This window comes from Manis pentadactyla, chromosome 4, assembly GCF_030020395.1.
Source record: "Manis pentadactyla isolate mManPen7 chromosome 4, mManPen7.hap1, whole genome shotgun sequence".
Lineage (NCBI taxonomy): Eukaryota > Metazoa > Chordata > Mammalia > Pholidota > Manidae > Manis > Manis pentadactyla.
The window spans coordinates 73099564-73112063 of NC_080022.1; the positions used below are offsets into that span (position 1 = coordinate 73099564).

Consider the following 12500-nt stretch of genomic DNA (forward strand, 5'->3'; position numbering starts at 1 on the left):
GGGGAAGTCTCCTACACTGTTGGTAGGAATGTAAATTAGATCAATCATTGTGGAAAGCGATATGGAGGTTCCTCAAAAAACTAATAATAGAAATACCATTTGATCCAACAGTTCCACCATTAGGAATTTACCCAAATAAAACAAGATCCCAGATTCAAAAAGACCTATGCACTCCTATATTCATTGCAGCACTATTTACAATAGCCAAGACATGGAAGCAACCTAAGTGTCCATCAGTAGATGAATGGATAAAGAAGAAGTGGTAGATACACACAGTGGAATATTATTTTGCCATCAAAAGAAAACAAATCCTACCATTTGCAACAACATGGATGGAGCTGGAGTATATTATGCTCAGTGAAATAAGCCAGGTGGAGAAAGACAAGTGCCAAATGATTTTGCTCGTTTTGGAGTAAAACAATGAAGCAAAACTGAAGGAACAAAACAGCAGCAGACTCAGAGACTCCAAGGAGGGACTAGCGGTTACCAAAGGGGAGGGGTGTGGGAGGGTGGGTGGAGAGGGAGATGGGGATTAAGGGGCATTATGATTAGCACACATAATGTAGGTGGGTCACAGAGAAGGCAGTATAGCATGGAGAAGACAAGTAGTGACTCTATAGCATCCTACTATGCTGATGCACAGTGACTGCAATGGGGTGTAGAGGGTGACTTGATAATATGGGTGAATGTAATAACCACAATGTTGCTCATGTGAAATCTTCATAAGGTTGTATATCAATGACACCTTACTAAAAAAATTAATAAGTAAAAGAGAAAATGTCTATCCTAAAATGTCTACAGTATAGTGTTTTTCATAATATCCATAAAATTTATCATGCATTTGATGCTGCAAGTTAGACTTGGAAAGTTAGACTCATTTTATTAAACTTACATACTATGCTAATAATCTTAACCTGGATATAGTGTTCATATTTAGATTATGTCATTGCAAATACTGCTCTCCTATGAAACTGTGTTATAAAACTAACAAAATGAAGCTCCTTGAAAAGATGTGATTGGTACTGTGAATCCTTATTGTAATTGCATTTTATCTTGAAACATCAAAATAATTTTAGGAAAGAGACCTACTGGTTCACCTCGAGGCCCAGGTGGTCCTAGTACTGTGTTATCTTCTCCTGGATAACCCTATAATGAGACAGGGACTTATAAATAAGAGCTAATTAATAAATAACTTTTGAAATATACAGCCTATTATTTTCTTTTATGTTATTAAATATGCAATCTGGGCCTATCTTTTTTAAATAGAAAACTTTTACCTTCAAAACTCGGTACATATTTTATACACAGTTGTAATTTGTGAATCATTCTTGGAAGTGTCAGTCTGTTTTAATTACATAAAAATCTGCCCAGGAAATTTTCTCAAAGTATCAGGTTTCCAATGATATTACAAATCAAGAGGAATACTGTTGTAGTTATTCTTAACTCATAAACACTTTTACTACAAATGTACCATAGTCAGCCATTTAATCTAGTCTTACAGTCTTTTTTAAGAAGTAATTGATTTTACTTTCACAAAGCTTTACAGATTGCAAAGTACTTTAACATATATTATTTCACTTCAATCTTGAAACAACCTATGAAGACATTTTAGTGATTTATTTAAATTTTTATTCCTTATTATTTCTTTATTTTTCTTACAGAATTTGCAATACTTCTCAAGTTGAAAGTTTTTCTTTTATTTTTTGAAAATGTTTCCTTGCATATCTTCAGAAAGAACATGAAAATTTAGTGTTTAACTTGAGGATTAAAGTCAATATACACACATACCTTTTCTCCTTTAGGACCTGGCAACCCAGAAAGTCCTGGTTGACCTTGATGGCCCTAATAAAAAGACAAGTACATAGACATTCTCCATATCATTTGTGCATGCTCTACCTGTTACCATCAAGTCCATGCCATTAGATATTTCACTATTCAGAAAGAAAAATAGGATTCACTTTATAGGAAGAGGCCTAAATATGTTATCAGAGAAATTCCATCTTAAATTGCATATTTGGGATAACATCTTATATAAATGTTTTCATGCAAATATACACTTTATTATTTCCAATTAGAAATGTTTACCCTGTATCCTGGAATTCCTGGCTCTCCACCAGATCCCATCAATCCTAAGTGGCCCTAAAAAACAAAGGAAATATTGAAGAGAAAGCATAATTTTTTAATTCTTTAAATTTGTACTCCTATTATTTAAAATTTGGATTTTTCAATGTATGAAATTCTACCTAGTCTGAAATGGGAAAACAAAAAATAATATACCAACTTTAGTTTTATTTTTCTTATGAACCACGAAAGTCCCCCCCAAAAAATTATCTCTGGTTTACGTCTAGTATAAATATTTTTAATCATATGAAGAGAAATACTTTCAGTTGTTGGAATCTTATGGTTTCTAGCAAATTCTTGGAAGTGCAGCTTGTATTTGTCAAAGTTTGTGACGGAAGTACATCAGTGAATATAGAGAGTGAAACCTAATAGCTTTTGATATTGTCATGATGAATTAAGAACTCCATACTCACTGATAGTTTCAGATGCTTTGATGAACAATGTTTCAGCTCTGATCAAAGTTGTTAAAATAGAAATAGTTGACAACTTATGTGTAATAATCATCCTATTATTACTCTTATTATCAGTATTTTTCAGATGAGGAAATCATATTTTTAAAGGCTAATCAGTAAAAGTCCCCCAAACTACCGAAAAGGTGACTCAATTGCAAAAAAGCAAAAAATAATGATCCTAAAAATATCCTATCTTTCATGTTATCAGAAAGTTTTGACAGCAGCTGTACTATTTGAATCTCAAAATAAATAGGAGATAAGGAAATTAAAGGAAAGAATAGGTATGTGACTAATTAAACATCACACTAACCAGAAGTTCTAATCAATAGGTCAGAATAATAAATGAGGAGATAATGTGATTATTTACTTAAAGAATCCATGAAACTCACCTACATTCCTTAAAGTGCATATAAACATAAAAATATAAAAATAGAATTCTTACACAGCACCAAAAAAAAGATGTAATGGGAAAAATGATTTCATTAAAAATACCAAATTCCATAAGAAACTAACAATAAACCTAACAAGAAAAGTGCAGGAACAGAAATAAAGGAAATGATGAGACTTTATTAAAGGACATATAGGAATATATGAGTAAATGCAAAGACATATGGTGTTTATTAAAATATTCAATATAAAAAGAATTTGACAAGCTGATTCTAAAGTTGCCAGGAAATTTACAAAGAGTGAAATATGAAGTATTTTCCTTAACTGATATTAAAAGATACTAATAATATAATAATTTATAGTAATGGTATAATAATTTAAATGGTGTGGAATAGGCCTAGGAAGAGTCTTCCAGATTGAGAGAAAAAAGTAGAATAATAACAGATCAATAAATATTTGAGAGTTTAGTTTATAGCAAGGTACCAATTCATAAAAGTGGGGAATAGACTGATTGTTTATTAAATGGTATTGAGACAAGTGACTATCGATTTGGAAAAAAGAAAACTAGTCCTTTACAACTTATAGCAAAACAATAAACTCCATATGAGCCAAGGGTAAAGATAAAGTTATATAAAAGAATCAGAAGAAGGATGTGGAAGAACCTTTTTAGGTACTTTAGTAGGGAAGACATTCTAATGAATAAATAGAACTGTAAAGGAAAAGACTGACAAATTTGACTATGTAATAATTAAAACCTTTTGTAAAGCAAAAGATATCATAAACAATATTAAAAGATAAATGACAGAAAGGGAAATATATATTTGTAATATATTTTGCAATATATCTAACAAAAATATGTTATTTAAAATATATAGGACATTACTGCAAATCAATAAGAAAAGAAGACAACCTAATAGAAAAACATGTAAGTGCATATGAATAGGCAGTTTGCAGAGAGAAAAATATAAATTAGTTTGTTGAAATCAGGGAAATGTAAATAGAAAGAAAATGAGATACACTTTTTCATTTATCAAACATCATAAGAATTAATATGAAGTATTGGTGATGGGAGTGTAAATTTGGTGAAACCTCTAGGGATGGTATCTTGCAAAGGTGTCAAAATTTAAAAAGGGAATTTTCTTTTTAGAGAAAATCCAAAGTAAGAGCCTACTGTGAAGACAATATTCTCTGGATAATTTAGCTCTCATGGTTATTAAAAAATTAACTACATTATATAATGTTTTTAAGCATATAAGCCAAAGACAGAAAAAGGAAATATATTAGTGATTTAAATAAAAGGAAGTAAGAAAGACCTTGAGTGGTAAGATGACAGTAAGGCATGGAATACTTAGAGTGACCTTGAGAGAAAATTTCCTCAGAGACAAGAGAGGATTAAACAGTCTCTGTAAAAGGCCTTGGTGAAAAGTCTAGCATTTGTGACATTTACATTGAAATTAGGGAATACACATGCATTTTATAAATAAGCTTATGAAACAGTGAAGAGACTAAATTGGATAATCTCTTAAATATTTTGCAGCTCTCATGTTGTGACTTTACAAGAAGGTTCAAATATATTAGCAATGTAATTTGACTGTTGTATGTTCAGAAGTATCATGCTACACTTGTTTTCACATCATGCAAAGTTTATGCAACAGATTAAATATTATTTGATGTTATAGAGATTGATTTTAATCACAGCTGGTTAAAAAAAAAATCTCTAGATAAGCATGTGGAGTCCAAGCATATAAATAAAACCCATTTCCAAATGACAGCATAGTTTTATATAGAAAATTAATACTGACTTTAAATGCAAAGCTTATAAACTTTCCTACTGTTAGGAGTTATAACCTGATTTTTTTAAAAACCTCATTTCATATTGTATTTCCATTTTGAGTTCTTTCTCCTTTCCTTTTTCTTGTCCAGAAACCACTAAGCCATTTAAGTACTGTGGAATGCTTACAATTCTCCATATCCCATAGAGGTAGATTATTTTCAATGGAACTATTGCTTTCTCTGTAAAATTAATCAAGGGATGAAGCTTTAAGGACAAGGATACATTTCTTTTCCATCCACAGTGAACTTGGTTTTGGAAACAAATCAAATACTAACCACAGCGCCTCTAGTTCCTCTGGCACCTTTAGCACCACTTTCCCCAATTTGTCCAGGAGCACCTCTGCTTCCAGTTTCTCCTGTGGGCCCTATTTGTCCTTTATCACCCTGTGGATGTCATCAGCAGGAGAGAAAAGTAAGAAAAAACATATTTATTTTTTCTAAATAGATTAAGTAACTATATCATATACCTGAATGACTCCAGAGGATATTTGTAAGCAAAATTCTATAAATAGTAACTTTACTTTAACTTAATAGTACTACAGACCACCTCTGACAATAGTAACATACCATCACCATCTAGATTATCTTACTTTTAATTAAGTAATTAGGGAAAAAGAACATTAAAAAAAATAATTTTGGCCATAAAAGCAGGGGTGATCTGGTGCTCATGTTGAGTTATAAATAAGTAAGTTTCTTGTTTTGAAGTCAGTTATGCATGCATGTATGCATGCGTGCATGCGTTAATTGTTATCATGGGAAAACACAGGCCCTTATGAGAAGCCTTTCTCTACAGAGAACTTCAAAGCCGTAAAGAGATGTTTAATGCAAAAAAGCTCTAATGTGTAGTTCTGTATATTCAAGATCATCACTCACTTGTGTGGAGTTTGCCTTTAAAAGTCTGTAACATTTTTATAACATTTTATATCTCTCTGAAAACTAGTTACCTTCTGTTTTCCATTAGGCTGATTGGTCATTCCCTAGCACAAAAATACAGCTATTCTTACCCAACAGTAATTTCTGTAATTCATTTTTCTGATTGTGGGAGCCAAGCTATTTTGTTATTGATAATTAAGTAGACACAAAGAAAAACTAAACTATGATCATATTCAGGAAATTTGGGGTATTCAGAATAATTCACAGGCTTTCTCAGGGGAGAAAATTGTTTAGAGGACCTTCACTGTCCCACTTCTAATGTTGAACTTAGACATAACATTATGTATGATGAAAACAGACTTCAATACCGGGGTTATTCTCATGGGCAAGAATGGCAATTATAATTTACCTCATTAATTTTCTTCATCTTTTATTATTCTTATACTGTCCCAAAATTATGAGAAAGATGGACTAGGTATATATTAGCATAAATAATAGAATTACTTAGGGAGCTTAATATGGTGTGATTTGTAATTAATTATAGTAGATATATTCAAAACTGCCATAGTACAATGGGAGAATCATTTCTATGTCTCACTAATAATTGAACAAATGCTTGACCCCATAAAAAGATGAAAATTTCATTATAATATACTAGAATTTTATAAATACATCACTAATATAAAGCAAATAAAACATACTCTTAAATTTTTTTTTATGGAAGTATAGTTGATATACAATCTTATACTAGTTTCAAGTATACAACACAGTGGTTTAACAGTTACCCATATTATTAAATCCTCACCCCAACTAGTGCAGCTACTACCTGTCAACACAGAAAGATGAAATAAAACATATTCTTGATTTGCATTTCTTAGTTCATATATGGGAAAGGTAAAATCACTCATTAATCTTTCCAGTTTAGAAAAACATACTAATAATAGACCCAGAACAAATCTAATCATTTTCTTTCCCCTAAACATTTCACTTAAATAATTACTGAGTAACACAAACAGTTATTTTCCCTTTCTTTCTTTTCCCGCCCATGCTCTACTGAAGAATCGTTGGCAAACAGAAGGCAAGGCAAGATCTTTTAGAAACTACAAAGTAGAAAATTTGCCTTCAAATAATTTAGGTGATAGGTACTCCTAAGTGGAATTAAATATTAATTTAATGTGTCTTTTTAAGACAAATTTATAGTTCTTTATTACTTTATATCTAGTGTCAATAAAAACATCACAGCATTCTATGGAGCTCTGGGCCCATCAGAAGAAAAAAACAGCTTAAAAGTATTTTTTAAATTACCTTTTTTCCTGGACGACCTCTTTGTCCCAGAATTCCCACAATTCCTTCAGGTCCCTGAAGATTCAACATAAAAAGGGAAATAAATTGTTAAAGAAAAGACTAGATGGAATGTTTAAATACTCATCTCAAACAATCAATGAACTGAATACTAATGAAAAATAAGAGTTACTGTTCAACAATATTATGTTGTATGATAATTTATATAATTATTTAAAAAGAGGCCATGATGATTTAGACGCATCACTATTACTAATGAGAAAGCTCACAAACTGACCAAGATAGACAAACTATTCTTTATAATAGGAAGAAAATTACTTGGTTTCAGTATAACCATTTTAACTAGTGAGAATGTAATAAAAGTAAACCCAAATGCATCCATTTCACATCCACATGGACCCAGTATAAGCTACATCTGTGGGTTCAACATCCTGTTGAACATATAGGATTATAAAATATATTCAATACATGGTCAAGGAGGATCACAAAATTTCACTGGAGTATAGGATTAAAGATATATTCTTGGATCTGTGGAAAAAAGGAAGGAAATACATGGAGAAAATGGAGGTAATCATCTGTACTTTGAACAAAAGTAGACTAAAATTTTTCAATTTATATATTTTTTAAAGTAAAAAGTGGCTAGAATATTTTAGATGTCATGTGAATTCACAGGTCAACAACAGTGGGGCTTAAATGAGATCCACAGTAAGCCAGGTTGCAATTCTACAGTGGCTAATCATTAATCACAGCATTCCTTGCATTAGTTGGAAATGAAAATGGATATTTCAAATTTGTGTCTCAGTTTGGCAAACTGCAAAAATTTTGTAGACAAGAAATAAATTGTGGTTTACCACTGTGCTATGTAGGCTCTTGATAAATATTTGTTAAATGAATAAACAGATACCTAAGGAAATGAGTCATGCCCTGTGTTCCCGAGGAAATGCCCTTCTAGCCTCAGAAAGTAGCTAATTTAGAAGCCAAAGTGGTTAAGTTCTATTGCTGTAGTTATAGCTGCATTCAGAGGTTGAAATGATAATTGTACTAACCTGAGATTTCTTTGGGTTAATATGGAGTTTTCAAAAGAAGCTGACTGACAGTCATAGAGGTTAAGTGTGAAGTTTTAAAAGTTCGACTGCTCCAGTTTCATATTCTGGGTCTGTCCCTTAATAGCTATATGACCATAGGTAGATTATGGAACTTCTAGAGGCCTTAGTTTATTGTTATATAAAAGGGGTATAATAATACCTCTTCAAAGGGTTACTAAGGTTAAATGAGATAATGTGCAAACCTAGAAAGTATTAAACTTATACTGAAGAGCTCAAAAAATGTTCTCACTAACATTTTGAAGTATATTATGTATTATTTAAATATGTATAAAAGATATTAAAAGGTACAATAAATACCCATGTACCCATTGTCCACTTTAAGAAACAGAAGCTATATATGTGTGTGTGTGTATACATACATACATACATATATATATATGTATATATATATATATATATATATATATATATATATATATATATATATATATATATACTGAGTATATAATTGACATATATTTGAAGTACCTTCCAAACATAATCACCCTCTCTCCTCACTCAGGTATAATTATTGCCCTCAATTTGGTTATCACTCACATGCATTCCTTTATACTTTTACTCCATTTGTTTGTATTTTCAAGCAATATACGGTTATCTTGCATCTGCTCAAACTTTAAACAAGTGGTATTATACTTTATGTATTCTTTTGAAACTTCTTTTAACACATTTTGTTTTGGAATTATTGTGTGTCTTTAATCCATTAACTTTTTGTTTTCACTTCTACAGGATTCCATTTTATTATCAAAATGCAACTTATTTAACCATTTTCATACTTAAGAATTTTTAGTGTGTGTCTGTGTGTGGTTTTTTCCTTTTTTCTGTTACAGAAAATGCTGCAATAAACACCTTGTGCATGCCTCTGTGTAACTCAGTAAGTTAAGAGATTTTTGGTATAGAGGGGTATAGGCCCGGAGTTGAAAACTGCTGGGTTGTAGGATACAGGCATTTCCAAGAGCACAGATATTGACAAATTGTTCTCCAAAGTGGTTTTGTCAACTTAAGTTCCCACAGCAATGTTTAAGAATTCCAATTATTCTTTAAAATTTGTCCATTTCACTGGTGTAAAATGATGTTATTTGTGGTTTCAATTTGTATATTCCTGATTCAGAAGGAGGAATGAACATCTATTCACAGTTATTTGATATCTATACGCGAGTCTCTAGCTTCTACCTTCTGCCCAGTATTCTGCTGAACTGTTCTTACTGAGTTATACATAAAAGTTTTTATACATATTTCTGATATTAGTATTTTGTTAATTCTATAGCACAAATCTCTTCTCCCAGGCTGTACTTTATTTTCTCACTGTTTAGTATAACTTTAGATTAACACAAATTTGCAATTTTAATGTAGTAAAATTCATCAATATTTTTTCTTATTTCTTTTAATGTTTAAGAGATCCTTAGTATTTCCCCTCCCTTCATGAGGTCATAAAATAGTCTCTTAAACGTTCTCCTATTTAAAATTTTTATTTTCACAATTAGGTCTTTAATTGAATTAGAATTTCATTCTTTTGTGTGTGAGAGATTGGGTTTTTTTTCATTTGGATAACCAGTTGTATCATTCCCCGTTATTGAATATTTCATTCTTTCCTTAACGCTCTGCAATACATAATCAGTTCATCAAACATTAAGTTTCAAATGTACTTAGATGTGAGTCTAGGTTATCTTCTATTTCCACAATTCCATTTGTCTACCTGTGAATAATCATGAAACTTGACTAAATTACTCTGCTTCACTAGTAAGCTATGATGTCAGGTGGAGCAGATTCTCCCTTTCACACACCACTCCCTTCTGCCCCTTTCAACGGGTTCTTGAAAACTGCCTTGAGACCGGCCCTTTGATCTTGCATATAAATTTTTTAATGATTTTTCATCAATCAAGTTCTATAAAAAAGACCTACAGGGATTTTGCCTATAATTGAATGATAGATTAGGGGAGAAATGGTAACTTTTTGATATTGAATATTCCTATCCATGAATATAAAATATGTAATTATTTAGGTCATTGTTAGTAAACTTAGTTTCCTTCAATTTTATAAATCATTTGTTGGATTTATTCTTAATACTTCATTTTGCTGCTGATTGAATTGTAAGTTGTATTTTTAAAAGTTTTCTAGCTGTTGCTTATGAAGAACGGAATTTATTTTTGTATATTACTCTTATAGTTAGCCTCTTATTGTACTCTCATTAATTCTAATAATTTGACAGTAGATTATTTCTCCTGTTTTACTGCTGGTTGGAACTGTGATAAATGTTGAATAGAAATGGTGAAGACTGTTGATCTTTGCTCGTATCTCTGAAGTTTCACAATTAAGTATGATAGTCAATGTATGAATATTAAATTTCATTAAAAATTTTTGTTCATCTATTGAAATGATTACATTTTTTCTTTAATTTGTAAATATGTGACTTAAATTTGTAATATTTAAATATGTAAGACCTTTCTTGCAATACTGGTACAACAGGGAATTCACAAACCTCTTTATTATATTGCACTCCACAACTCTATTGAATTCAAATATTCAGCTATCAGCTGACACTGCTGCATGGAAATGCTACCTGTCAACCATCAATTCAGTTTAGGCATTATTTTAAGTGGTTATATGTTTAAATATTCACAACAATTTGTGGATAATGTAAAAATAAAAGAGTGGACAACAGTGGCAAACGTAAGTCTCACAGATGTGTATAATTGAGATTTATCATTACTTTGCAAGATGACTTATACATTCATCTCTACCTTCAAACTTCCATTTCTATCTCATTTTCAAGTTAATAACCTTGCCTCATACTTCACGGAGATAGAGTAGGGATCAAACAAGAGCCATCTCCTCTTCTTGATGTCCAGTCTACCAACACACTTACTTGTGTACCCACAGAGTCCGTCTCCCTTCTCTTACAAAAGATGTGTTTGTTTTCTGTGTGAGGCCAGCTGCTCACTTGTATTTGAAGCCCATGTCCTCTTCAAGGACCTCTCTTCTGGAAACATCCTTCTCTTACTTACAATATCAATTCTTCTCTGTTGACTGGATCATTTCCAACTGCATTCAAATATGGTAGATAAATCTCATTTAAAAACCATCCTTCCTTGACCTTCCTTTCTCCCTTCCATTCACTCATTCAGTTTCTCATGTACTTCTAGTTACATTTTCTGATTCCTCCTCACAGCAAATCTTTTTTGAAAAGACTTATTTATGCTCATTGTCACTATTTCCTTATTTCTCATACTCTCTTCATTTGGACTTTTGATCTTACTGCAACTCTGAAATTGCTCTTTTTCAGGGCCTCAAGTGACTTCCATACAGCTAAACTCAATGGTCAGTTAATTGACTCATGTAACTTTTTTTCATTCTTGAAATCTTTATTTTATTAACCCTTGTTTTCATTGCAGCATGCTTCCCTGATTTTCTATTTATTTACAACATCTTATATGCTCTTCCTCTGCCCAGTCATTCAATGTGTGCCCTCCTCTCTTTGCTCTTTTTAGGTGACCTCGTCCTGCCCCTGTGGCTTTAAGTACCATCTGTATTCTCATGATTTCTAAAATTACGCTTTCTGTCCTGACTGCACCACTGATCTTCCAACTGCCCTATTTACCAACATCTCTTCTTGAATCTCTAATAAGCATCTTAAACTCTGTGTCCCAAAATGAAGTCTTGAATTCTCCCCTTGAGCCCTAAACCACTTCTCTGCTATTCTTTCTCATCTCCACTCAATGGGGCAATATTTTGAAAATTATTAAAATACTTTTTTTATTTTGCTTTTTTGAGTACATGGACTTTCTCAGCCTGAGGGGTTTGTAGGTCTAAGGGCTGGATATATTGAGAGGAGATTATTCTATTTTCTTTGTTTCCATCGTTAACATTTCACAAATTTGGCCCAGAGCACTGATCAAACAAGGCTGTCCTGTATTGTAGAGAAGACACACTTTCCATCTATCACAGTAGGACTCTAAGGCTTTTAGTGGATGGTAGAGGATGAGGATATGATACAGGGGAAGTCAAGAAAAAGTATGTACTTTTCTTTTGGCCCCAGGAGAATATGGGAAGGCAAAGAGAGAGGGAGAGACATAGGTGTTCAGATTTTCCCCATTATGAGTTTTGGCCGAGAAAGACTCTTATTTCCCACTGTCTACTTAGGATTCAGGAAAAGTATTTTCTCTAGATATCACCTGGTTTGTGATCATATCAGTTTAGCTGCTCATCCCAGATATAAACACATGCATATATGGTTAATTAATATGAGATAAAAGAGCCATCAATATACAATAGGGAAAATACAGTCTCTTCAATAACTGGTGTTGGAAAAACTGGATAGCTACATGCAAGAGAATGAAAGTTGATTACTGTCTAACTCCATACACAAAAGTAAACTTGAAATGGATTAAAAACTTAAATGTAAGACACAACACCATAAAACTCTTGGAAG

At 32.0% G+C, this 12500-nt stretch overlaps 1 protein-coding gene across 5 annotated transcripts in view; it reads right to left on the reverse strand.

The window, feature by feature from the left end:
• The window catches only part of COL24A1 (collagen type XXIV alpha 1 chain), a 377298-nt gene that overhangs the window by 81185 nt on the left and 283613 nt on the right, over positions 1–12500 (reverse strand). For all 5 annotated transcript variants that reach the window (XM_036890301.2, XM_057500389.1, XM_057500388.1 and 2 more), the window contains 5 exons: positions 6972–7025; positions 5070–5177; positions 2086–2139; positions 1789–1842; positions 1090–1146 (listed from right to left, as the gene is read on the reverse strand). In XM_036890301.2, the coding sequence (XP_036746196.2) occupies positions 1090–1146; positions 1789–1842; positions 2086–2139; positions 5070–5177; positions 6972–7025 (327 nt within the window). The remainder of the gene's footprint in view (positions 1–1089; positions 1147–1788; positions 1843–2085; positions 2140–5069; positions 5178–6971; positions 7026–12500) is intronic.